We start from the raw sequence: 26,517 nt of genomic DNA on the forward strand, positions 1-26,517 counted from the left end.
TAGCAAAGGTGATCTGTCGCTGTCGGTGGGTGGTTGTCCCCACTGATGGGGGGCCAGGCCGGGTGTTTGCCGCCCCCGGTAGCACGTGGGTGAGGTTACAGTGAGTGTCACTCCAGTATCTCCGTCGGCTACAGAGTGTGAGGACAGCTGCGTCCTGCCCTGGGGAGTCCGGGCTGCCCGGGGCCCTCTGGCGTGAGGGGCCAGAGCCTTAATATAACCTCCCGGTGGTGTTTGTGTTTCAAAAGCGGTTTCACTGAAATTGTTCTGCGAGGGACTTAAGGCTCCCTGAGTGGGGTGACAGTAGGGGCCAGGAGGGTGACCCCTCTCGCCCCCAGCCATGCTCTGCCCTCCGTGCCTTGAGGAAGGCTAAGCCGGCGGCAGCTGCTACCGTGGGCTGGGCTGGAGGGACGGCCCCGCCCCCTGCAGGGGCCCAGCAGCTGGGGGCTGTGTGGACGCCCCACACCCTGCCCAGGTCCCCATCACTGCCGCTCCCTCTCTTGCCTTATTCCCCTGGGTTTCTGGGCTGAGGGCCCTCTCTACGGGGGTGTCAGAGCCGGGCTGCGTCTGGGGGCCACAGGTATGTCCGCTCGGCCAGGCAGGGTCTGGGGCCCACAGGTGTGTCGGGAAGCCAGGCCGGGTCTGGGGGCCACAGGTGTGGGAAAACTCCTGCTTTTTGTCTGTTCACGCACCCTGTGCTCAGCTGTGCTTTTTTACCTGGCGGCAAAGGACACAGTCCGATGCTGTTGCTTGCAGCCGCCTTTGTTGTAGCCCATTTGCTCTTAAATAGGTACAAATTATTGGTATTAGAGATCCTCGCACACCCTCTCCTCGTTAAGCCTCTGCAGTTAATGATTATTTGCTCTCTGGAAAGCACTCGTGCAGAGCAGCAGAGACGACCGGAGGCTCCCTGGCTTCTTCGCCGAAGGCTGGGTGTCCTGGGCCTCCCCGGGTCCCACGTCCCTCGTCACTGGCGTAGCAGAATCTGAGCTGTGGGAGAAGCAAAGGACATCATCGGTCATGAGAACAATGGCTCGTGTGGCTCCACGGTCCTCGTGGGCCTCTTGGGGCAGGAGAGCCCGCCATCTTGACTTTACCGGTGAGGAAACCAAGGAGCTTTCGCAGGGTCACAGCGGCGGTGGGTGGCAGAGGGGGATTGTCTCGGCAGCGTGGAACGTGGGGCTTTTTGTGACCCAGGGGTCGCTCAGTGGCATTCCTCACTCTTATATTGGTTGAAGCCATCCCAGGCCCCCCCAGATTCCAGAGGAAAGGGACACTGGTCTCACCTGTGGGTGGCAGGGTGTCAGCGCATTTGTCGCCATTTTTTTTCCTAATTAATTATTTATTTATGTTTGGCTGCGTTGGGTCTTTGTTGCTGCTTGCGGGCTTTCTCTAGTTGTGATGAGCGGGGGCTACTCTTCCTTGCGGTGTGCGGGCTTCAGTAGTTGTGGCTCACGGGCTCTAGAGCGCAGGCTCAGTAGTTGTGGCACGTGAGCTCAGTAGTTGTGGCTCACGGGCTCTAGAGCGCAGGCTCAGTAGTTGTGGCGCACGGGCTTAGTTGCTCTGCGGCGTGTGGGATCTTCCCGGACCAGGACTTGAATCCGTGTCCCCTGCATTGGCAGGCGGATTCCTAACCACTGCGCCACCAGGGAGGCCCTCGCCATTTTTTAAACCACACGTTCTTCAATCCCATCACGCCCCAGACAGAGAGAAAACCTCACCTTCCTCCCGAGTTTCCTGTCTGGGAACATGATCCCCATTCAAGCCAGAAACCTCCGGCCTGCCTCTTTCCCCCTTTCAATCACCCCCTCTCCCACTCCCATTTCACTTACAGAATTTTTATTATTGTTTTGAAACAGTTCAAACGTATGAAATAATAAAGGACAGTAACAAACACACGTGTGTGGTAGACCCTTCCGTGTCCCCGAGGCCCTCTGTGTGTCACCTCGCTTTTCGTTTTGACTCCATGGCATGTGGTCCTAGATGTCAGTACGTCGGTCTGTAGCCCTCAGCTGCTTTTCCAAAATCCAAAAGCTCTGAAAACCAAAGTCAATTTTGTAAAACTTCACTTGGCAGCAAAACGTAACCCACACCAGCATGAGATTGTTGACATTTTCTGTTTTTGGCTGCGCTGCACAGCGTGTGGGATCATAGTTCCCCGACCAGGGATCAAACCCGCACCCCTTGCAGTGGAAGCGCAGAGTTTTAACCACTGGACCCCCAGGAAGTCCCAGATTGTTTTTGTTTTTTGCGGTACGCGGGCCTCTCACTGTTGTGGCCTCTCCCGTTGCAGAGCACAGGCTCCGGACGCGCAGGCTCAGGGGCCATGGCTCACGGGCCCAGCCGCTCCGCGGCATGTGGGATCCTCCCGGACCGGGGCACGAACCCGCGTCCCCTGCATCGGCAGGCGGGCTCTCAACCACTGCGCCACCAGGGAAGCCCGTCCGGATTATTGACAGTTTTTATCCTGGTTCGTGTGAATATCCACACGCGGTACTGCAGGAGCGTTATGCATCTGATGGTGGAGTCTGCTGTTACATAAGATGGAATAGGCACTGTTGATAACTTTCCGCATTCAAAACATTCTGAATTCCAGAACCGCCTGGTCCTAAGGGTTTCGGATAAAGGATCTGGACCTGTCTCGTTAGGCTGTGTCTGTGTCTGTATACAGGCACCAGGCTGTGTGTCTTCCTTGACGGCCTGCCCCTTCCCCTCAGCACCCACATTGGCGTGCTACGCTGTAGTTGGTTCATTCTCACTGTTGCGTGGTATTTCATCCAGTGAACGTTCCACTCTTGATCTGTTCTGCTGCTTGCATATCCTGTGTGCACCTCCTGGCCCACAAGGGCATGGCTTCCCCTGGGGTGATTCCCCTGGGAGTTGCTGCCCGTCAGGCACGGGAGGGTTAGGGGACTCCAGGGTTCTGCCGAGCGACTGGACCAATTCACCTTTTCCACCAGCAGCGAACAGCCATTCCTCCCTCGTGCTTGCCGTCACTTGCTGGTGTCCGGTTTCTTAACTTTGGCCCATCTGGTGGGTGTAAATTGGTATCTCACTGTGGTTTCGATTTGCGTTTCTCAGGTTGCTAATGATGTTGAGCATCTTCGTATTTGTTTCAGGACCAAATATGTTCCAGTTTGTTCTTGTTCTTAATTTGTAAAATCAGGTTCTTTGTAAAGTTCTTCTGGTTAATGTCAAAATTATACCTTTCTTCCCTTTAAGATCATGCCTCATGTCTTAAGGAATCCTTACTTGCCTCAGATCATAAACAGTAGTTCTGTACAGTCTTTTCTAAAATAGGTTTTGCCTTTCACATTTAAGTCCTTAATTCCCTGGGATTGCTTTTTGTGTTCAGTGTGAGGTAGGGATCCAGTGTCATTTTGTCCTCCATACAGACGGTCTCGGGCCCATTTATGGAATATTCCTCTCTCCCAGCAGCCAGCTCTGTGACATGTCACATTTTCATGTACACGTGGGTCTGTTTCTGGGCTCTCTCCTGCCCATGGGTCTGTAGGTTGCTCCGTGTCAATCCCCTCTTGTTTCTGTAGACTCGGACGAGCAGTTGCATCTCCTACAAGCTGTCCCGCTCCCCTGTTTCTCGGGCGTGCCTGCCTTTTCCTGGCCTGGCCTGTCTTCCGTGCGGATTAGAGACTCTCTTGCCAGTTCTATGAAGGACCCTGTAGGGATCTTGATAAGAACGGCAGTGAATCTTTAAGTCAGTTTGAGGAGAACTGCTACCCTTTCCACACTGGCTCTTCCTATCAGTGAATATGGATGGCTTGTCTTCATTTCTGCCAATAATCGTTTTTTAATTTAATCTTTTTATTGATAAAGGGCTTCTCTGTCTTTTATTAGATCTGTGCTTAAGCCCAGCATAGTTTTGCTCTACCGTGAATGAGATCTTTAAAATTACGTTTCATGAGACTGGTATAGGAAACGTGTTTGATTTTTCTGTCTTGAGTTTTAGCCACCTTGTTGAACACTGTGGTGCATGCTGACAAGTTGCCTGTAGAGCCTGTGGAGTTCTCTATGTTGCTGGTCATATGATCTATGAATAACGATATGATATCTTTTCCCATTCATTCGTTCCCATTGCACGGATTCGGCCTTCAGTACAACTTGGAAAAGGACGTAGTGGGCACCACCGTTCAGTGTGATGTTTGCTGTTGGACTTTGAGAGATACCTTCCCCATTTTAAGGAAGGACCTGTCTCTTCATTGTTTGCCAAGCGTCTTTATTATGGGTGATTGAGGAACTGTACTGAATCTCTTCCTGTATTTATTGAGGTTCAAATATGCGTTCTTTTTTTTACGGGTGGTGTTATGTTAATACCTTTTCAAACATTAAATTCGTGAGATAAATCCAATCTGGTCTTGATACATTGTTTTTTTTATACATCATTAGATGTAGTTTTCGTTTTCCTTTTTTAAGAATTGTTGCCTTTACGTTCACGAGTGATGTGGCCTGTACTTTTTCTTCCTTGCGCTCTCCTGGTGTGATTTTGGTATCAAGGTTATGGTAAGCTCACAGAATGAGGTCTTCCGTTGCTGCTGTAACAGATCGCCACAAGCGCGGTGGCTTGAGACAACCCAGATTTACTCTCTCACCATTCGCTAGGTTGGAGGCTCAACACGGTCTCACCGGGATGCAAGCACGCTGTGGCAAGGCTGCGCTCCTTTCTGGAGGCTCGGGGGGACCCTGCTTCCGGGCTTCTCCGGCAGCTAGAGGCACCTCCACCCCCGACTTGGGGCCCCTTCCGCCGCCTTCACAGCTGGCAGCGTGGCACCTCTGTGACCTGGTGTCCGTCATCACTCCTCTTTCTCTCACTCTCTTCTCTGCCATCAGAGGAAGCATCTCCCCAAAGGCGGGGCCTCCTCTGGTTGAGGAGCCTCGATGGCGTCTGCCCCGCCGGGTGACGGGCGACACTTCCAGGCCCAGACTGCGGGTTTTCTCCAGCAGCCACTGTTCTAGAGGAGCTGTGCGGGGGGCGGGGGGGGGGGATCTGTCACCAGTGGTTCCTGGAGATAGTCAGGATGGCAGAGGCGCTGTCGGCGAGCACGAGGTCAAGGCCAAACAAGAGTCCATGTGCAGTGTTGGAGAATTGGAAACTTCCAGAACTAAATGAAGCCCAGGGAGCGTTCTTGAACCGGTGCCTGCAGGTGCGCATGTGCAGGGCCCCCTCCAGCCGAGGAGAGAAGGAGGAGAAATGGCACATGGTGTACTTACCACCTTACCCAAGGTCACGTGCCAGGGCTGCCCGGGTCACCTGCCGCTCCGACCGTCCAGGCGGCTGCAGGAGCTTGGTGGCCTCTGCCCAGCTGGGTGGCAGGTGGCACTTTTGAAGCCGGAGCCTGGAATGTTCCAGACTGGTGCTTGGCCCTCCTGTGTCCCTGGGCTGGCTGTGGGCTGCTTGCAGTGACTGAAGAGGCCTGGGGGACCCAGCAGGGCCCCTGGGCTCAGCAGCCCGCAGGCTGGGTTAAGTTGGTGCATTTGTGAAAAATCGCTCTTTGGGCTTCCCTGGTGGCGCAGTGGTTGAGAGTCCGCCTGCCGATGCAGGGGACGCGGGTTCGTGCCCCGGTCCGGAAAGATCCCACATGCCGTGGAACGGCTGGGCCCGTGAGCCATGGCCGCTGAGTCTGCGCGTCCGGAGCCTGTGCAACGGGAGAGGCCACAGCAGTGAGAGGCCCGCCTACCGCAAAAAAAAAAAAAAAAAGTCGCTCTTTACCGCCCACAGCTCTCTTGGACTGACAGCCGCTCCTGGACCTGCCCGGGGCCGAAGGACATGAGAGTGTCCCTCGGCAGGTGCCTGGGGCCATGTGATCGTGCCAGCAAGGCAGGCCGATCGCTAGTTCTTTTAAATCCACTTTGGGCTTAAGTCTTTGCCTCGGGGAACTTTGCCCGTTTTCCTAGGACAGAGCAGAAGGGTGGCCTTTCTGGCTCTGGCAGGGAAAAGTGAGGCTGGATGGGCTCCTTGTTGGCCCCGACGGCGGAGGGAAGCCCCAGCCGCACTGCAGGAGGCGTGGAGCCCCCGGGCCGGCCTGGCAGCCACGGGGTGCGGAACCCCGAGCCCAGCTGCTGCCCGGGCTCCTGGTTCTTCCCAAGAGTCTCAAGCCGGAGAATGAGTCCAGAAACCTTTGTGTTGTTTCCTAGAGCAGGGCTGTCACCTGGATGCGACTGTGTCCCCAGCAGTGTCTGGAGACGTTTGTGGTTGTGACAGCTGGGGATGGGGAGGGGTGACTAAATGGCATTGGGGCGCTGCTTGGCATCCCCTAGCGCCTGGGCTGGCCCCAGGCCTCAAGTTAGCCCCCGCCAGCCCCTGAGCGTCCACACTGCCGCCCGCGGCGGATGGGGCCCGCCCTAACGCCAGAGCCCCTGCATCACTGCTTTTGTCCTCCGAATCCTGACACAGCCCCCGGGTCAGGCCTGATCACCGTGAGTTCCCAACAAGGAGTGTGGTGAGATCAGACTTCTGGGTTCCGTTCGGCCAACGATGCCTACGTATTGTTCAGCCAGTACTTGAAATCAAACAAAAACCAGGAACGACAAAGGTCCCTGACGAAACTCTTGGTGTGATCCCATCGGAGCCGGCGGTGGCCGGTGTGTTTTCACTGCGGGCATGTGCTGGTTTCTTTCGCAGTGTTTAGTTGACGGTGTAAACAGCTGGTGGTGGCTCTAGCTCCCCCTGAGCAGTAACGCAGCGTCTTCACCATCATTGCGGGTCAGAAGGCGGCGCCCGGCTCTGAAGGCAAAGGCCATTCTGCTCCCAGCACTCGGCTGGGAGTGAGGCCTGGTACAACTTCAGCCTTCCAGAAGGTTCCATCCAGCATGGACACGACGAGCTGCTTCTCATGGAACAACTCAATGGTGTGGAATGCTGCATTCGATACCAACTTCGGCCTTGGGGTACCAGCTTTATTGCATGCGTGACGTTAGGAGAGCGCATTGCTGAATCAATGTTATCCTCTATCAGGCAATTTTAGAGTAAATAACAAAAGTGGGAGTGACAAGAGAAGGAAGCTTGTTTTCTCATTTCTTCATTCTCCCTTTATGTTTATTTATGTCCTCATGTTTTTATTTATCATTGTAGTAAAATTTACATAACATCAGAGTTGCCATTTAACCGTTTTTAGGTGCACAGGTCCGTGGCGTTAAGTCCGTTCACCCCGTTGTGTGACCATCACCACCGTCCGTCTCCTGGACTTGTTCATCTTGCAGAACTGAGACTCTGTCCCCATTAAACACTACCCCCGATATCCCTCCCCAAGCCCCTGGCACCCACTGTCTGCTCTCTGTCTCTGTGAGGCTGACCGCTCTGGACACCCCATCTCCGTGGGATCACACGGTATCTGTCTGTGACTGGCTTCTCTTGCTCAGCTCCCTGTCCTGGGGTTCATCCGCATCGTAGCCAGTGCCGGGATCCCCCTCCTTTGTGAGGTCTCCCCAGACCTCATGCTTCCCGAGACTAGGCATCTCCTAATGTGTCTCGTGCGTATTTGACTCACTTGATCCTGGGGGTCTGGGATGTAGCTTCTTCTCCTCTCTCCATATCTTGGGAGAGAATAATTTCTTGTCATTGCTAGAATTTTATAATTTTGGAGGGGAGGAAGGATGGTGGGTCCATAAGCGTGCTCGGAAACAGAACAGTGTGGCAAAATCAAATCACATATTTAATTTCAATGACTGTGGATTTGAAGCTGTAGATATTTTAAAGCCTAACATCAAATTGCTCATCCTTTACCCGCGCGTGGGCTTCCTAGTGCCCGTGTGTGCATTGCCATTTTTTTTTTTTTGCCTTACGCGGGCCTCTCACTGTTGTGGCGTCTCCCATTGAGGAGCACAGGCTCCAGATGTGCAGGCCCACGGGCCCAGCCGCTCCGCGGCATGTGGGATCCTCCCGGACCGGGGCACGAACCCGTGTCCCCTGCATCGGCAGGTGGACTCTCAACCACTGCGCCACCAGGGAAGCCCGCGTTGCCATTTGAGTGGAGCAGTGATGTCCCAGCTTTGGGATGACTTGAGGGGACCCTGCAGCCAGGCCTGGGCCCACGTTCAGATGGGGTTTGTTCTTTCCCTCCTGGCTCCTTACGGCCATGGCAAGTTCCTTGCACCTGGTTATATTTTATTTGGGGTGGTAACTAAGAATGGTAGCCGCGTGGAGAGTTGATCGAGTGCTTTCTGAGTGCTTGAGGGCGCTTGCCGGCTGTTCCTGCCCAGTGTCTCGGGGGTTTTCCTGGCATCCTCGTCGGGGGTGCCCTTGCTGCTGCTCCCCTTACAGATGGGCCGAGCAGGGCTTGCTCCTAGAAGTCCCTGACCAAGTTAAGGGGGAGACCAGGCACGAGGTCAGGACTGGGGAGGGGTCGTGACATGGCCCCGTCACAAAAATATACCTAACGTGTCATTTTCCTCCTTCCTGAAGATGTTTCTGGCACTGGGATCCCCTGACGTGGTGTGTGGGATCATCTGTCGGGCGCAGCTGGGGGGCTGGGTGTTCTGCACACAGCTCACCTGAAGCTGCTGTGCGTGGGTGCGTCCGTGGCTGTGGGGACATGGGCCCAGCCTCCCGTTTCATCCTCTTGATGTCACAGCGGAAGTAGGAGGACCCGTGCACGTGGCCGCTGGGGACGCAGGGAGGAAGGGCGCTGTTGCCGCCGCTGCGATTCTCAGGAGGGGCAGCGGAGGCGAGGGTCCTGGACGGGACACCCCTGGCGAGGGGCATCGCCCTTCCAGCAGGGAGCCGGCGTTCGGTGTTTAAAAGAGCCCCGTGTGTGCCTCAGAGCCCCTGGGATGGGCTAGGGCGTTCGTTTTCACGTGTAAACTAGATGCATCGTGTGCAGTGAGTGACTGGTGGCGAGGCCGGGACCCCGGACGGGTGGCTTGTACGTGCTGCCTGGTCCTGAGCCCCCTGAGCTGTCTTTCTCTCTCTCTCTTTTTTTTTTCTGGCCGCGCTGCATGGCATGCGGGATCTTAGTTCCCCGACCAGGGATCCAACCCGCGCCCCCTGCTTTGGAAGCGCGGAGTCTTAACCACGGGACTGCCAGGGAAGTCCCCCCCGCGAGCTGTTGTGGTTGACCAGCGGGTGCCAGGTTGAGGGGACTGGCCCGGGTGCCCCCCGCAAGGCAGGTTGGGGTCCCCACTGACGCCTGGACCCCAGGCCTGGCTCCTCCTTTGAGTGGGGTGTGGATGCAAAGTAGGTCACAGCTGGAGGAGGGGGCCGGGGGAGGAGTCAGGGTGGGGGGGCTCGAGGTCACTTCAGGTGAAGGAAGAGTGGCCGAGGGACTCAGATACTGAGGTGGAGGGCGTGGTGCAGCGGGCCCAGGCTCGGGTCCCTGTAGGAGGGAACGTCCCCCGAAACAGGAGTTAGGGGATGAGCTCTGTGTCGGGGAGCGTCCCCCAGGCCCAGGCTCCTGGGTGGGGGTGGGCTTTGGGGGGCTGCCTGGGGCCTGCAGGGGAGGGGCTGTGAGGACCCCGCCTCCAGCAACTTGAGGGGAGACGATGGTAGAAATTACAGGGCGAGGACATGGGTTCCAAAGGAGGAGAAACCCAAGGCGCGGGCTGCCACTGTCGGCGAGGTCCCGGCGTGCGCGGGGACAGGGAAGGGGGGACCGTAGATGTGTCGAGAGCAAGTGCATCGTCTGATTTGCCTGAGATGCTGGTGCTTGAGTGGGGCCCTCCCCTTCAGACCTGAGGCCCCTCCTCCCTGGAGCGGCCAGGATAAGCAGCGTCTTCTGAGGCCAGCGTGCCCGCCAGGCCTGACACCAGCATTTGCCCTACTGCGGCCTGAACCCCCATCACCCTGTTCCCGGGAAGGAAACCACTTCAGAGTACCCACCCTGGCCAGCAGGCACTCCCTGCCCCTGGTGAGGCCCGGGAGGGGGCAGGAGGGCAGCCTTTGTGTCAAACCGGCTGGACGGCAAACAGTGCCCAGTGGATGTGGCCGCAGCCGGCCTACTGCGCCGTCACGGGCTGTGCCAGCCAGGCCTGGCAGGGCGCTGGCGGTAGGAGACGGAGATGCCCCCCACCTTAGACCACGGTGCGTGTGGAGTGGGGTGACCAAGACGCTGGCGAGGGGTGCTGGTCCCTCCTGGCACCGCTTCATCTCCAACTGCTGGTGGCCCTGCCTCACCGCGTTGTCCCCAAGGCTGCAGGTGTATAACGGGTCAGAAGCCGGCCTCTTTCCATGTGGACCCTCCGAGCCAGGACCGCAGTCCTCTGGACCCTCTGCCCAACGTTGGAGGGGCTTGGGCTCAGTCGGTCTGGGCCTGCCACTCGCTGCCCGAGTGACCTCGGCCGGGCCTGCTGGTCAGCTCCCTTGTGCCTTGGTGTCCTCATCTGTGCAGGACCAGCAGAGGTGTCCCTCGCAGGCTGTGACAAGGACTGGAGGCGCGGCACCGTGGAAGGTGTCGGTGCGGAGCCGCTGCGGGCAGTGGTGGGGCACCGTCCGGGTCAGCGAGGTCTACACCATGGATGTTTCCCCCGCGTCCACCCCCCACTGCCCTCCGCCAAGGGTCCAAGAGGCGGCAGCGTCACAGGACCTTCCCCTGCCCCCGTGGCCTTGTCTTCACCAACCCACATCCCCATCCGGGGTGGAGTAGTGTCCCCCCAAGTTCACGGCCCCCTGGAACCTCAGCATAGGTGTTATTTGGAGGTTGGATCTGAGCAGATGTGATCGAGCTAAGCATTGACACCTCCTGGACTCGGGCGGATCCTGATCCAACGACTGGTGACCTTTTTAGAAGGGAATTTGGGCACAGACTCACGTGGGGAGAGGCCGCGTGATGATGAGGCAGGGACGGGAGTGAGGCATCTTCCAGCTGGGGATACCAAGGACCGCCAGCAGCCACTGGACGCTGGGACAGAGCCGCGGGACGGATTCTCCCTCCGAACCCCACGTGGAGCCGACCCTGCTGACACTTGATCTTGGACTTCTGGCCTCCAGGCTGTGAGAGGATCAGTTATGTGAGCCTCGGGCTGTGGTGCAGCCCCAGGACTGACACAGCCTCCCGCCACCGAGTGGCCAGGCCTTGCTGTTTTTTCGCATTTTGTGCTGGGAAGATGGTTGCACTCCACTGTGTGCCAATGTCCATTCCTCCGTGGACCCTGCCCTCCCCGCTGCCTCCTGGGGTCCTCCTGTCTTGCCTCTTGCAAACTCGGCTGTGTCCCTTGCCTCCTTGTGGGCCACCAGCTCCTTGGGCACTGAGACCCCCAGGGCTGAGCGGACCACAGGGATGAGATTGTAGACGACGGCTGTCCTCTGACCAGAGCTGGACGCGTGGACTGGCCCCACCCTCCGTGAAGACCTGCGGAGCCCCCCTCACCTGCACCGTCGGGGGTTTTGCGGGAAGCACCTGCCGGTGGGCACCCCACAGCCCCGCTCTGCCATCTGTTCTGCCTCTTTCCCGCGGTGCCTTAGGGACAATGAAGTGACTCACCGTTCCTAGGGAAAGCCGTGGAAACTGCTGGCCCGGTTTGGAGGCGTTGGTTCCGGCGCTGTTGTTTCCAGCCACGGACGAAGTGCGTACAGCAGAGGTTGCGGGGAGCCCTGGGTGAGCTCCGTGTTTTCCAAAATGAAAACAGCCTTTTCTAAGTGATAAACCTAATGGGTGCTCGGGCAGGAGAATAAAACGATACAAGAAAGTTTAGGGGAAGAAGCGAAAATGACCTAAATGTCAGCAACATTCCCGACCAGTACTTCTCCAAGCCGTCAGGGTCCATCAGAAACAAGGAAAGTCTGAGAAAGTCCGTCACAGCCGGAGGAGCAAGGAGACAGGACGACTCATGTCATGTGGGGTCCTGGGACAGAGAAAGGACAGTAGGTAAAACCAAGGAAGTATGAGTGGCCTACGGACTTCAGTTAATAATGTGTCCGTATCGCTTCATTCATTCTAACAAATACCCCACGCTGACGTCACAATGGTATTAATGGCAGGGGGACCTGGGTGCTGGGTAGACGGGACCGCTCTGCACTGTCTTCACAATTTTTCTGTTAATCTAGAACTGCTCCAAAATAAAAAGTTTATTGAAAAGCAAAGTCAGCGACCCAGAGAGAATCACCGTCAGCCCTGAAGCTTTTGCTGTCCCTGCCGACGGCACTCTGGATTTGTGTGCAAACATATTTTTTTGTTCCGTGTGGAAAGTGACTGACTTTCCCCTTTAACATCACGTTGTCTGGATCTGCCCTGACACCAGCGGAGGCGAGTGTCACCTAGCGGGTTTCGCTGAGCCGAGCTACAGGGGGAGAACAGCCGTCCTTTATTTCAGCGGCTCCCTGTTGATGGGTAGTCGCATTTGTGCTCGTGGCGACTTAGAAATCCAACCCAGATGAGTTAAGCACAGAGCGTGTTCATTGTCTCCAGGACCTGGTAGTCCAGGACGGTCCACGGTCTTGAAAGAAATTAACAGTAAAATTAGCAGTCAGGTGCGTATTATATTTTGCAGCATGTTGGACGTGAGTTAATATTTAATGCTATTTTCTGGTCATTACGTGGTTCCTTGTTCCTGGGCATTCCTCCATGCCGTGCCTTCCTGGGCTCCCTCCCCATCCCCGGGGAGGGAGTGGGCAGAAGAGCCTGGAGCATGCCCAGACGGCCTGAACTTGGAGCTTAAAATCAGCATGACCCTCGAATCTTGGACCAGAACAAATTTGTGTGTGGTTTAAGATTAAAAGGTTGTTTCTTAACAGCTGCCACCAGGAAACAAACAATATCCTATATTATTGTAATGGGCCTTCGCAAAAAAAAAAAGAGAGAAAAGAAACACCCACAGAAAAATAGCTTAGATGGAAAAATGGAGGCTCTGATGCTGTTTGTGTCAGTGTCAGTCTTGGGGTTAAAGAGATGCCACTGGAAGAGGGACTCTCCCCTCCCTCCCTCCCTTCCCTGAATGTTTATCCAGGAGCTTCTGAGTGCCAGGGACTGTTCTAGAAGTGACGGGCACAGCAGGAAAAAGACCTACAAGTTCTTGGTCCTCATGGGTTCACTGCGGGGAGAGAGACAGATATGAACAAATAAAAGGCAGCTTGCGGCCGCTCCCGTGAGGGAGTTAAAGTGAGGATGTGGCAGAGCATGGGGTATGCGGAGGGCCCCTCTGATGAGGGACATGCAGCTGAGACCCGGGTGGCCCCGGGAGCAGCCACTGGCGACAAGGCGGGCGGTGTTCCAGGAGGAAGATGAAGCGTGCAAAGGCCCTGGGGCAGCGAGGTGTCTCTAAGACACGGGAGGGTGACGGGGACGGACCACATAGGACCATAAGATAGGGTAGGCAGTATGGGTTTTATCCTGGGTGCCTTTGGGGGCCCCAAGGGAGTGGTGTGATGTTTTAGGATGAGTGCTGTGGCCACAGTGTTTTAGGACGTTTTAGGACATTCCAGTGTTTTAGGACGACTGCTGTGGCCGCAGTGTGAATAAATGTGCCCTGTTGCCTGGGTGTAGCTGGCGTGTGGGGGAGGGAAGGAGGGTGGTGCTATCTCTGAGGCTTCGTGCCGTATGGGCTGTGCCACCTTTTGCCGTAATTTCTCTTCCTCATTACTTATTCCAGCCACTGGCCCTTTGCTTTGTTTGGTTTTGAATTTTATTTTATTTATTTTTTTATACAGCAGGTTCTTATTAGTTATTATTATATACATATTAGTGTATATATGTCAATCCCAATCTCCCACTTCATCCCACCCCCCCACCCCTGCTTTCCCCGCTTGGTGTCCATACGTTTGTTCTCTGCGTCTGTGTCTCTATTTCTGCCCTGCAAACCGGTTCATCTGTACCATTTTTCTAGATTCCACATATATGCGTTAATATATGATACTTGTTTTTCTCTTTCTGACTTCACTCTGTATGACAGTCTCTAGGTCCATCCACGTCTCTCCAGTTCCCAATTTCATTCCCTTTTACGGCTGAGTAACGGTCCTTTGTATGCGAGCAGCAGATACGGTCTCAGCATCCACCTTCTGCTCTGCGGGAGCTGCACACAGAGCTGAGCCCACACCTCGCCGGCCTCTGGGTTTTACACCAGCCTTTGGGGCGCCCTCCCCACAACGAGGTCATACAAATATTATTTCCTCTTTCAGATTTGGTCCTTCCAGGGAATTCCCTGGTGGTCCAGTGGTTAGGACTCCATACTTTCACTGCCAAGGGCCTGGGTTCAATCCCTGGTCGGGGAACTAAGATCCTGCGAGCCGTGCAGCCAAAAAAAAGAAAAAAAAAAAGAAAAAAAAGAAAAAAAAAATATGGCTTTGCCAGGTTATCGTGAGGACCAGATGGAACAGTAATGCTCGGTGCCTGACCTGCTAGGCGATGGTCGTAATTACTGGGGGGAAGCCAGGGCCCCCCTCCACCAAGCGTGTGTTCGTGGGTGTGAAACTTGACTTCCCAGGGTCTCAGTTTTTTTTTTTTGTTTTTTTGTTTTTGCGGATTGTGGGCCTCTCACTGCTGTGGCCTCTCCCGTTGTGGAGCACAGGCTCTGGACGCGCAGGCTCAGCGGCCATGGCTCACAGGCCCAGCCGCTCCGCGGCACGTGGGATCTTCCCGGATCGGGGCACGAACCCGTGTCCCCTGCATCGGCAGGCGGACTCTCAACCACTGCGCCACCAGGGAAGCCCCCCAGGGTCTCAGTTTTTGTCACCTCTCAAATGGGGTGATGCTGGTTCTCAGAATCCCTCGGAATCTCAGGTTTGCCCCTGAATGTGCTGTGACTTGAGGAGCAGTTATGTTTCTCCATTGTCTGGACAAGTTTTGTGGCGCGCGGCGTTCCCCACCAAAAGTGGCTTATGGCTCCTGCGTCTGAGGCAAACAGTCCCAGGCGCAGAAGCTTCTGTGCTCCGCTCCCCGTTGTTCTGAGGGCTCCCTGCAAGCTTGTGCCTTGGTGGGGACTGTGCTGGGTCCAGAGTGACAAGATGGCCTCCAAGTGGTGTCACCTGAATGCATCCTCTCAGTGGTCCTAAGACTTTCCTCCAGCTTCCCTGAAGTAAGCTGGAAATAAGCCTGCCTTTCGGGCTACAGCTTCGAGAGGGGTGGGACCCGCCGGGGGCTCACGGGCTTGCCCAGACGCCTCATGGAAACTGGGGTGAGTGTGCTCGTGGGGGGATCCATCAGGGCTGCAGGGACACGGATCTGAGCTGAGCCAGAAGGATGTGAACTTTGCCAGGTTTTTCTCGGGTCCCAGAGCACATCTGGGGGGCCGGGCACTGGGAGGCAGGTGAAGGCCCTCTGGGCAGCATGGCTGCATCTATCAGGGCTGCCCTGGAGGTGATGCTGCTGCCCTGTGGCCATCGTGAGCAGAGCTCCTGTGGCGGCCCCTGGACAGCTCCTCTGGTTCTGGGCTCGGAACCTATGGTGTGCTCAACCTGGTAACCCAATACTCCACCCTTTCCAGTCCCCACGTCCTACGTGGCTCGTTCCGTGAGCGGTTCACCTGTGCTGGCTGAGACGCAGCATCCTCTCGTGTGTCTCTCTGAGGGAGCACGTGCTGTCCTGTCCTGTGTGCTGGGCGCCTGGAGATAAGTCAGTCACAGCTAAGAGCGGGGAAGCCGCCAGCATTGCACAAGACAAGGCCGTACCTGGGCTGGACCGTGCTGGACACTGTGGGGTCTGAACTGGGCTGGGGGATGGGCAGGGTCACCTAGTGGCTGGAGCAGGTGCAGAGGAGGTAAAGCAGGGGCTCTGCGTCCCCACGTGTCTGGAGCAAAGCGTGTGAGGCTGGGGGGCTGGATCGTGGTGGTTGTTGAGATGCCCTGATGAGCAGTTGGGGGGTTTCCATTGGGGGCTTCTGAGCTTGACGGGCGTGATGGGAGCCGAGTGTGGAAGGAGGGGAAGGGGGTCTGGGACGTGGGGTGAAGGTGGTGGTCATGGGTGGGGCGGGGCAGGGCACGGGGCTCGGGGGTGTTGTTCCCGGTCGGGCCGGGGTGGGGACCGGGCAGGCAGGCCCCCGAGTGACGCCCCCTTGTGTCCCGCAGACGGCATCCACAGTGTGGCGGCGCTCTGCACCCTGCGGGTCACCGTCATCACGGACGACATGCTGACCAACAGCATCACCGTGCGCCTGGAGAACATGTCGCAGGAGAAGTTCCTGTCCCCACTGCTGGCCCGCTTCGTGGAAGGGGTGGCCACGGTGCTGTCCACCACCAAGGACGCCGTCTTCGTCTTCAACATTCAGAACGACACGGACGTCAGCTCCAACATCCTGAACGTGACCTTCTCGGCCTTGCTCCCCGGAGGCGTCCGGGACAAGTTTTTCCCATCGGAGGACCTACAGGAGCAGATCTACCTGAACCGGACGCTGCTGACGGCCGTGTCCACCCAGCGCGTCCTGCCCTTCGACGACAACATCTGTCTGCGAGAGCCGTGCGAGAACTACATGAAGTGCGTGTCGGTGCTCAAGTTCGACAGCTCGGCCCCCTTCATCAGCTCCCCGACCGTGCTCTTCCGGCCCATCCATCCCGTCAACGGGCTGCGCTGCCGCTGCCCGCCCGGCTTCACCGGCGACTATTGCGAGACCGAGATTGACCTGTGCTACTCCAGCCCCTGCGGTGCCCACGGCCGGTGTCGCAGCCGGGAGGGCGGCTACACCTGCGAGTGTCAGGAGGACTTCACAGGTACGTGTCACCCTTCGCGGGTCCCGGGGTGGCACAGGCGGTGGGGCGGCCCCGGGTCACCTCTGCTTCACACGAGGCCCCCAGTCCACAGGTCGGAGGGTGTCAGGTGGTTTCCTCTGTCCACTTCCCTCGGGGGCAGGGTCAAAGGATGGACCATGGGCCTGGGCGTTGGCGCCACTTGCTGAGCACAGCCTCGAGGTCTCTACTGATCCCATGCCACCTAAGCCACTCTCTTTATAAGGACAGTAGGAGGAGGATGATAGCGCCAGAGCCACCTAAAACATCTGCATGTATGTAATGACGTGCTTGTTATAAGTGGCTTCAAATTTAAAGCAGTTCATTACGGACTTCGAGTTTAATTGGTTACTGGAAAACAGTGTGATAACTGGGATAGAAATTGTGAGCCGCTGATCACTTGGGTCTGGAAAGACTGTTGGTTTTTTCATGCCTCATTGTCACTGTAGAAATTTCTCATCTTCTCTGCCTTGAAGATACACTTACCTCGAAACGTCCTGATTTGTCACAAAGATGAATTGCTCTAAAGGCAGCCAACGGTTGTTTTTAAAAATAAAAAACCCGCCGAGAGCAGTGCAGAAACATATGCTCTTGCTTTGATCTTCGATGGCCTGTTACATAGCAGGACGGCCCACTTGACAAACAAGTATACTGTGGCAGAGGGTGGCCGTCTGTCTTTTTGGAAAGTTCTCTGAGGTTGGGTGGGACCTGATTCGTCCCGGAGGTGGTTTTGAGAGTCTTCCGCGGACTGTGTCCTCGGTTGACGTGTTTGGTGTAAACACTGGAGAAATGGTTTCCGTGCGTGTGGGACGCAGCGCAACTGATGGAGCCTAGGACGGGGCTTACAGGATTAACAGGTATTCATCGGGCAGGAAGGGAGCAAGCCTGGGGTGGGAGCACAGATAGAGGAAGGCGGCCATGTGGTGCTTTGCATCTGAAGGGAGGAGCCCCAGCCAGAAGGGGGGGTGTCGGGCAGCCTGGGGAGATGGGTGTGCGCCCCGGCTTGCCGCTTCTGAGCACCAGCCTGGTTATAATCCGCTGGCACCGCTGCGGCGAGAAAGGCTCGATCGCCTGCCTGTGTCTCTCCTCCCCTCGCCCGTCTGTGTCTGTCTGCCTGTCCATCCGTCCCGTCCAGCTCTGGAGATCTCTTCCCCGCGGTCTCTCAAGTGTTAACCCTAAATTACTGGCTACGCTGGAGCTTGGTGCTGAGCCGGGAAGGAAGGCAAAGGCGACTCCAGCCCCCAAGCCCACGCCTGAGTCATCAGGGGGCTCTGGGTGTGCCGAGGAGCCGTGCCACGCAGGTGGGGGTCCTCTCCCTCCTCCCCTTCCCTCTCCACGGCGTTGAGGTGGCACCTCGGCCTCTTCTGGAGTGCCTGACCAGGTGTGCCAGCCGCAGCACAGTCGGCCTCCCTCACAGCGGAGCAGCGTCCCCCGCGGGGCTGGTGTCCCTGTCCCCCTCCCTGCCACGGGGCCTGGATGGGGGAGAGCTTCTGCGGATGACTCCTGCTTCAAGTGGGGAAGCTGTAGCCCCGGGCCCCGGGACAGAGCCTGGTGCCCTCCGGGGAGTCAGCCAGTGAGCAGTTGTCCACTCGCTCCAGGAGTATTAGTTGAGTGCCTGCTATATGCCCGGCCAGCGCACGCAGCGGACCTACCCCTGCCCAATCGGGTGGGCCCCCCAAGGTGACCGGCCCTCTCCCTGGTGGAGACATGTAGTGGTGGGGACCTGGTGGGGGGCACCCCTAAGCACCCCCAGAATCTGGTGATTTCATCTTGAAGATGGATCTGAAGGGTGGGGTCTACCTCGGTCGAGGACACCAGCTTGTCTCGCGGCTGCAGCAGCAGTCCTGGCTTCCAGGAGTCCCGGATGTGAGCTTGGGGCCGTGTCTGGGCAGGATAAGTAGAGGCCGCTAGGGACCCGTGGACCCTGGATCCCCTCCAAAGAGGCCTCAACCCATTGGGTGGAAAGGACTTCCAGAGTTCTCAAATTTTGTTTTCATCGCCAGAGTCATTTCTAGAGAAATTATGCCTGGGAATGACCCACTGTGTCATCACCACTGAAATGTCTTGATTGGCAGGGGGCTAATTTGAATGTCTTTGGTACTAAATTATCATATGTATTTCCCTCCGAGATAAGACTGATTCAGACTGATTATTTTTCCTCGGTCCCCCTTCCTCTCTTTCTTCCTTTCTTCCTTTGAAGCCCTGCTCTCTTGGTTCAGGTAATTGAACCCATTTATTCGCGGTGAAAGCCGTGCTGTCGTCGCCAGACTTTTATTACTTGCTCCCTGGTAAGCCGAGCTCGGGCCTGGCGGGCGGGAAGCTGGAAGGGGCCCAAGGCCTCCGGAGGACCCTGGCTTCCTGTGTTGCCAGACGGGAGACGAGCTGGGTGAAGGAAGGTATCAGTTAATTTCAGGAAAAGCTCATGAATTTGATGCTGGAAAAATACCCCGACAGCTCCCCTGTGTTTCTTCAGTCCACTCTGGCCTCAGGGAAGCTCTGAGGCCCCAGGGAACATGACCCCCCTGTCCTTGCAGGGAGAAGGCATCTCCCCTTCTCACGGCTCTGCGTGGGGGCCTGGCGGGGGTCTGCAGGGGACCCCACTCGGAAGGGAACGGGGACAGAAGGACTGGAGGCATCGCGGCGCAGCTCAGCGACTGTCCTGTGTGACAAGCACGTGCGCCGGCTTCCTTGGTCCCGGCTCCTCTGTCTTCCGGCCTGTGAACAGCATAGCTTTGGTTTTGGCTTTGCTTTTGGTTAAGCTCCCCAAGGACGTAGCCCGTTCCTCCCATCTCCCCACCCCCGCACCTGCCGTCCCTCTGTCCTTATCTACCTCAGGACCCAGCTCAGCGCTGTCCCTGCTGTCGGAAGGTTCTGGAAGTTTTCCCAACTTCCTTGGACAGTGACTGTCGATCTTGGAAACTTTCTCAGTGCCTTGTTCACGCGTTGGTTGCTCTGCTCTCATTTTGGGTGTGATCCACTTATTTCCAGGACCCTCAGGACAGCAGCGACCTGCAAATAGTACTTATTGGGCACTTAACGTGCTGTACTGTTCCAGATGATGCTACACTGTTACCCCAGTCCTCCTGGCACTGTACGTCCCCATTTTATAAATGGAGAGACTGTGGTACGGGACCTTAAAGTTTCTAGCCCAGAGGTTCTCAGCGGGGGTGATTCTGTCCCCGGGGGACACATGACAGTATCCAAAGGGTTTTTGGTTGTCTCAGCTGGGGGTGGGGTGCTCGTGCCGCCGACGGAGAATGGTCCTCGTGTCTGTGGTGGAGGGAGGAGCCCTGCTCTAGACCCGGGCGGGGGTGAGTCAGGATTCGAACCCGGTGCTCTGGCCTCTGAGCTCAGGCTTGTCCGCCCCGTGGATGCCTCGAGGGCGGAATGGCCTGGTTTGCCTGTTTACTGGGTCCTTTCTCTTGCTTCCTTGACTCCACAGCGTCTATTAAAAAGCGCCTTCTGCGTGCAGGGTTCCGAATGAAGTGTGATGGGTGAGAAGGAGAGCCGTCGCTGAGCAGTGGCCCCAGGGAGAGGGTTTCACTCGCCGTCACCCTGTTACCCGAGGGGGTGGCAGGAAACTCTTCCCGCCCAGGAGGACCCTGGACTGAACCCATCCGGGGCAAGCCTCAGGATGTGATTCTGCGTCCGGGTCCTGTGGCCTCTTGAGGCGTCGTCTCCCTAATTAAAGGGTCTAATCACGCCTCGCTGACGTGGCGGAGAGCACGTGTCCACCCAGGCTCTGCTCCAGGCCCTTTCCCCGTGCCTGTCACAACCCCATGAGGCAGGGACAGTGGTCACCCATTTCAGGGATACCAAGATGCAGAGCCGGGTGGGGGGCCCCGGGGATTTCCTTCCAGAGCCTCAGGGGCCGGCCCCGCCCCACCCCACTGCCCCTTGCTCGCCTTCCAGAAACAAGCCCGGCTCCTCTCCCCGGGGCCCTGCCCCTCGAGTGCGCTTTCCCTTGTCTTCCCGAACGTCACCTCCGTGTCCCCGTTCCCCTGCCCGCCCCTCGCCCACGGCAGAGGTCGGCGGCTCGAGTCCACATCTGCTTGGTGCTGTCTGCTCCCTCCCCGCTGCGTCCAGCATCTTTGTCCGTCAGGTAGGCATGTGATAAATACCGACGCGGGACGACGGGGTCAGGGGTTAACTGGGCCATTCCTCCTCGCAGGCCTCAGAAGACGTCCTGGAGTTCTGGGATTCTGTGCTGTGCTCAGAGCAGAGCCTCTGCCGCTCCCGTGGCTGAGCTGGAGGGGATGGGGCTCCCCCTTCCGTCTGCTGTGTCCCTTCCTGTCCTGCTGGTGGGTGTGCCCACCAAGCTCCACTCGGGTCACTGCCCAGCCGTGTGCCCACGTGGCCCCGGCCCACGGCTGCCTTGGAATCCCTTCCCCTTCCTCACACACATCCTCCCAGGATGAGAGCAGCGGGCAGTGATTTATGTCACAGCCGCGTGGGCCCAGGGGTGCATTCCTGAGAAGGCGGCAGCTTTGATGTCACCGGGGAAGGAGGGCTTTCAGGGACCTCTCGGTCATCTGCGTGTCGGGGGGGGACAGAGGGGAGGGTCCCGTTTATTCCTGAGCCTCTGTGTTTAGACCCCAGGCCGCTTGTCTGGGTTCAGAGGGTGTTTCGGCAAATACCAGCCAACAGTCCTGCCTCTGTGCATGAAACACACGGCTGTCCCTGGGCTTCGGACATCCAGGCTGCTGGACCCTGTGTCGTCAAGTTTGTGCCCCAGCTGGATTTAGCCTGGTTTTGGGATCAGAGGGTCAGGGGCCACTTAAGAGAGTCTCAGTGACGCTGGGTTTGAGCTTGGTGCTAACAACCCCAGGATGGGGTGTCCCAGTTGTCCTGTGAGGGGGGCTTCTGGGACCCTGACTGTTCCCTGGGGTGACCTCAGCAGGGCTGGGGGCCCTGACTGTCCCCAGGGCCAGGATATTTTGTGTAGGTTCAAGGCCAAGAGAAACTTTTTATTTTATTTTATTTTGCTGTATGCGGGCCTCTCACTGTTGTGGCCTCTCCCGTTGCGGAGCACAGGCTCTGGACGCGCAGGCCCAGCCGGCCATGGCTCACGGGCCCAGGCGCTCCGCGGCATGTGGGATCCTCCCAGACCAGGGCACGAACTCGCGTCCCCTGCACTGCGCCACCAGGGAAGCCCCAAGAGAAACTTGTAATGTAAAAATCGAATCATCTTTTCTGCTCATGGGGAAAAATTTAAATCAATTCTTCTCTGATTCTTACTCCAGCTCTGAGTTTTGTCTTGAATTCTCTCATCAGAGTAATAGTGTCTCCATCGTCCTGGGGTACACTGACCCTGCACCCCCGTATCAGACTAAAAATGCTTCGTGCGTCTGAGCCGTGCTGTCCTCCTGTGGGGTGACATTCCCATAACACAAGAGAAATGAGTTTGCTGCACTTACTGCAATTTACTGGATTAAAGCTCCACTTGGAAGAGTTTGTCGTCAAGTTGAATTTGGTCCTTAAACCGGAGAGTTAATTATCATTCAAAATGAAAATCGTTACCTGGCCTATAATTAAAATCTCAAATAAAGCAGAAACAGAATCCTTTCTTAGGAAAATGTACTTTTCAAATACTCAGGATTACTCCAGGTTTCTCTCTCTTTAGCACCTCTGCCGTCTTTGACGCTGGGCTCTTTCTACCGGTTCCAGGTTGGGGATATCCAGCGTTTCTCTAGTACATTATTGTAAAGCTAGGGCATTATTGCACTTCAGGAAGACTTTGTTTTCCATTAAAATCATATACAGGGAGATTGCGGTGGGGATAAATTTAGCCAGGGATCTCCTTTCCTCTTGCATGGAATTCTTTCCCCCAAAGCTGGGGTTTTGACAAACAGAATAATTCCCCTCCTTGCGTCTGGCCTGGGTGTCCCTGCACAGCCAAACGGCCACGGGGGACAGGGAGGGGGCTAACGGCTTCTGTTAGCTTCCTGGGGCTACTGTCACAAAGGACCACACACTGGGTGGATTAAAATAACAGAAATTGGACTCCCCTGGTGGCGCAGTGGTTAAGAATCCACCTGCCAATGCAGGGGACACGGGTTCGAGCCCTGGTCTGGGAAGATCCCACATGCCGCGGAGCAACTAAGCCCGTGTGCCACAACTACTGAGCCTGCGCTCTAGAGCCCACAAGCCACAACTACTGAGCCTGTGTGCCACAACTATTGAAGCCCGCGCACCTAGAGCCCGTGCTCCGCAACAAGAGAAGCCACCGCAATGAGAAGCCCGTGCGCTGCGATGAAGAATAGACCCCGCTCACCGCAACTAGAGAAAGCCCGCGCGCAGCAACGAAGGCCCAACGCAGCCAAAAATAAAATAAATTTATTAAGATAAAAAATAACATAAATTTATTCTCTCACAGCTCTGGAGGCCTGAAGTCCAAAATCAAGGTGTCGGCGGGGACGTGCTCCCTGCAGAGGCCCAGGGGAGGGTCCTTCCTGCCTCTTCTTAGCTTCCGGTGGTCCTGGGTGGTCCTCGGCTTGTAGCTGCATGTCTTCAGTCTCTGCCTCTGTCCTCATACGGCACCCCCCGCCCCCGGTGTGTTCTGTCTCTGTGTCCAAATTTCTCTCATTTTAAAAGGACACCAGTCATTGGACTAGGGCCCCCGCTAGTCCAGTATAATCTCATGTTAACCTGATCACATCTGCGAGAACCTATTTCCAAGTGAGATGAATTCACAAGCACCAGGGGTTAGGGATTGAACATGATTTGGCTGCTGGGAACACAGTTCCACGGGCCGCAGGACTTCTGGGGGTTGGTGGTGATGGCCACTGCTTGCCGACCTGCTTGTCGAGCGTCTGCTGGGACGGAGGACACTCTGACAGGCTCCTGTGGTTCGTTTTCTTTCCAGAGAGCTGAAAACAAGCGTTCCTCGTGTCCACCCAGCCAGCTTCTAGGTGGGTCAGATGAGCTGGGCGCAGGGCGTGGGTCGGTGAGGAACACAGGTATACGCTGAAATGTCTGACCACGGTGAGCAGAGTGGCCCGAGGACAGGCCACGTGCTGTTAGAACCTTCCTGGGTCGTCGTACCCGCTGTCCGAGGGGAGGCGAGGCTCCTTGGCCAGTTCCTGCCGGGAGTCTCCCCCATGCAGGCTGTGAGTATCCGGTGTGTGCGCATGTGGAGAGCACCTGCTTCTGCAGAAAGAGCCGGAAGGCAGCTCCATGAGAGCCAGGCCTGGCCTTGCCTTCCCGCCCTCAGCTCGTGTCCTGCAGCTGCTGTGACCGAGTCCCACAGACGAGTAGCTTAAGCAGCACGGAGTTACTCTCGCCGAGTTCCTGCTGGAGGCGCCGGGGGAGAATCTCTCCTTTTCCAGCTTCTAGAGGCTGCCTGCCTCCCTTGGCTGGCGGCCCTTCCTCACCTCAGGCCAGCCCCTGCCTCTGTCATCACAGCTTCACTGCTGACCCTCGTCCCCCACGAGGACCCTGGCCATTACCCCGGGCCCCCAGGAGTCCAGGGTAACTTCCCTGTCTCAAGTCTCAAGATCCCTACCTGACCCACGCCTGCCAAGTCCCTTCTGTGGTGTGAGGGCACATGGCCTCAGGCCCCAGGGAGTAGGATGTGGATGTCTTCGGGGCTCCGTGTTCTCCCACCGGCGCCCAGCACCCCCTTGACGCTCAGTATTTGTGGAGGGAGGAGTAAGCGAGGCCTTTGCCATCGGCACTGGGGTCCGTCCCCGCTGTTCCTTGGAGGCACCACGTGGACCAAGGGCCACCAGGAGTTACTGGGAGTCCAGTTTGAGCCCTTGACCCGTGAGGGGCCACCCCCGACTTCCCCAGGGAGAGTGGTCTCCGCTCACGCTGTTGCCCGTCGCCCCCTCCTGAGCCCTTTCCCTGATGTGGACAGACAGATGTCTCTTGTCGTGCTCCCAGTGCCTGCAGGGCTGGGGTAACGGGGTGAGACTTCTCTGCTGGGGTCGCCGGGCGCAGCTGGAGGAGGGAGTGGGTGTCAGCCAGGGCAACGCGGCTGTCCTGAGTCCAAGCGGCGAATAAAGAACGCGCGCTCTTCTCTGGGTGTTCATCTGTCCCGGGAGCGTCCTTCCTCCCAGCACCACGCGGGAAGGGGAATTTGAACCATCGGGGGCCGAGCCGCTGTTGTGCAGGGATGATTAAGGTTTTAGTTAGCATTCCGGCTGAGTTTGGACACGTCGCCATTTCAGAGTTGGCACGGTTTCCCTACTAGCTGATAAAGCGCTGGGGACGCCCCTTTCCAGCCTCGCTGCCCACAGCTGCGAGTTTACTTTCCACCGACAGGTTCTTCCCATGGTCAGCAGGGACCCTCAGCCCGGCCTCCAGGCTTCCATCTTCCCTGGGGTGCAGGGCGTCTCCCACCCCACCCACGCAAGCCCACCCTCTCCAGGAGACCTCCCCAGGCCCTCCCGTGCCCCGACCCTCAGAGGGCTGCATGTCATTAGAACTAAATCATAGTCCTGTGTCTGAGATGCTATCCTGGAGCTGGTTCTTGGGACGTTGCAGGACAGATGCCCTGGCCCCGGGGTTTCTGGGTAACCTCTTCCAAAGCCGGGGCCTCCCTGGATGAGGCAGTTTCCAGGCTGTGCACCGCCCCCCATCCCATGGTCTCTGGAGAGAGGCCTGCAGAGGCCCACAAGGGCACAAGGAGGGCCCTGGACAGCCTCCCCGTCGGGCCCCAGGACAGAGTGAGCCTCCCTCCCACCAGGCCCCTGGGGGATGTTGGCTGGGGCCCAGGCTGCCCCGGGGTGGGACCCTCCACCATTCTGGGACCCCAGATGTCTCCTGAGCTGCCACCAGCTGTATCCTTCTGAGCCCACATCCTTGGCTGGGAAGAGCCCTGCCTTTGCTTTCAGGGGGTTCAGGAGCCAAGATGGGGTTCTGGACGCTCAGGCCCTGGGGGTCAGCTCGGTGAACTCTCCCCTGGTCACCAGGTGCACCTTTGCCCCAGGCACCCCACGTGCCAGTGTCCGGCCCCCTGGGGGGCCTCCCCCACTGGCTTTGGCAGCCAAGATTTTGGGGTCCACCTGTGTGTTCATTTGATGCCTCCTGGGTCCTTAGCTGCGGCCCACTGGGCACCACAAAGACCTGGGGGACAGAGGGGGCTTTCTCTTCCACGGCTCCAGCTCTGCTGAGGCTTACGGAGTCGCTGAAAGGTGTTAGGGGCGCTGCTTCCTTAGGGGACTGTCCCCAGGAAGAGATTTCTGCTGAGTCTGTCCGGTTTCCGTGGTGTGTTTGGGATTTGTAGTGGTTTCCTGTGGCTGCCGGAATAGAAGACTGTAGGCTGGGTGGCTTAACACAAGCAGAAATTCATCCTCTCACGGTTCCAGAGGTCAGAATTCTGAAATCAAGGTGTGGGCGGGGCCCCGCTCCCCCCGAAGGCTCTGGGGACACCAGGGGCGGGTCCCTTTGTCTCTTCCAGCCGTGGTGCCCTCGGGCTCCCTGGGCTTGTGTCTCCGTCCTCACATGGTCTGTAAACTGCAGCTGCCCCTCTTTCGTAAGGATTCGCGTGATTGCAGAGGGCCCACCCGGCTAATAAGGAGGGTCTCAGTCCAAGATCCTTAATTTAATCACATCTTTTGCCACGTGACATGATTGTCACTCTTTTGCCACATGGGGTGATAGTCACAGGTTCCGGGAATTAGGATGTGGACGTATCTTTTTTTTTTTTTTTTGTGGTACCCGGGCCTCTCACTGTTGTGGCCTCTCCCGTTGCGGAGCACAGGCTCCGGACGCGCAGGCTCAGCGGCCATGTCTCACGGGCCCAGCCGCTCCGCGGCATGTGGGATCTTCCCGGACCGGGGCACGAACCCGTGTCCCCTGCATCAGCAGGCGGACTCTCAACCACTGCGCCACCAGGGAAGCCCTGGACGTATCTTTTAGGAGCCACCGTTTAGCTGACTTCAGGGTTGGTTATTTTCTGTTCCCCCCACCCCTCAATG

At 57.2% G+C, this 26,517-nt stretch overlaps 1 protein-coding gene across 4 annotated transcripts in view; it reads left to right on the forward strand.

The window, feature by feature from the left end:
- Window positions 1-26,517, forward strand: part of CELSR1 (cadherin EGF LAG seven-pass G-type receptor 1) — a 150,743-nt gene that overhangs the window by 39,482 nt on the left and 84,744 nt on the right. For all 4 annotated transcript variants that reach the window (XM_073788046.1, XM_073788044.1, XM_073788045.1 and 1 more), the window contains exon 2: window positions 15,941-16,579. In XM_073788046.1, the coding sequence (XP_073644147.1) occupies window positions 15,941-16,579 (639 nt within the window). The remainder of the gene's footprint in view (window positions 1-15,940; window positions 16,580-26,517) is intronic.

This window comes from Tursiops truncatus, chromosome 11 (genome assembly GCF_011762595.2).
Source record: "Tursiops truncatus isolate mTurTru1 chromosome 11, mTurTru1.mat.Y, whole genome shotgun sequence".
NCBI lineage: Eukaryota > Metazoa > Chordata > Mammalia > Artiodactyla > Delphinidae > Tursiops > Tursiops truncatus.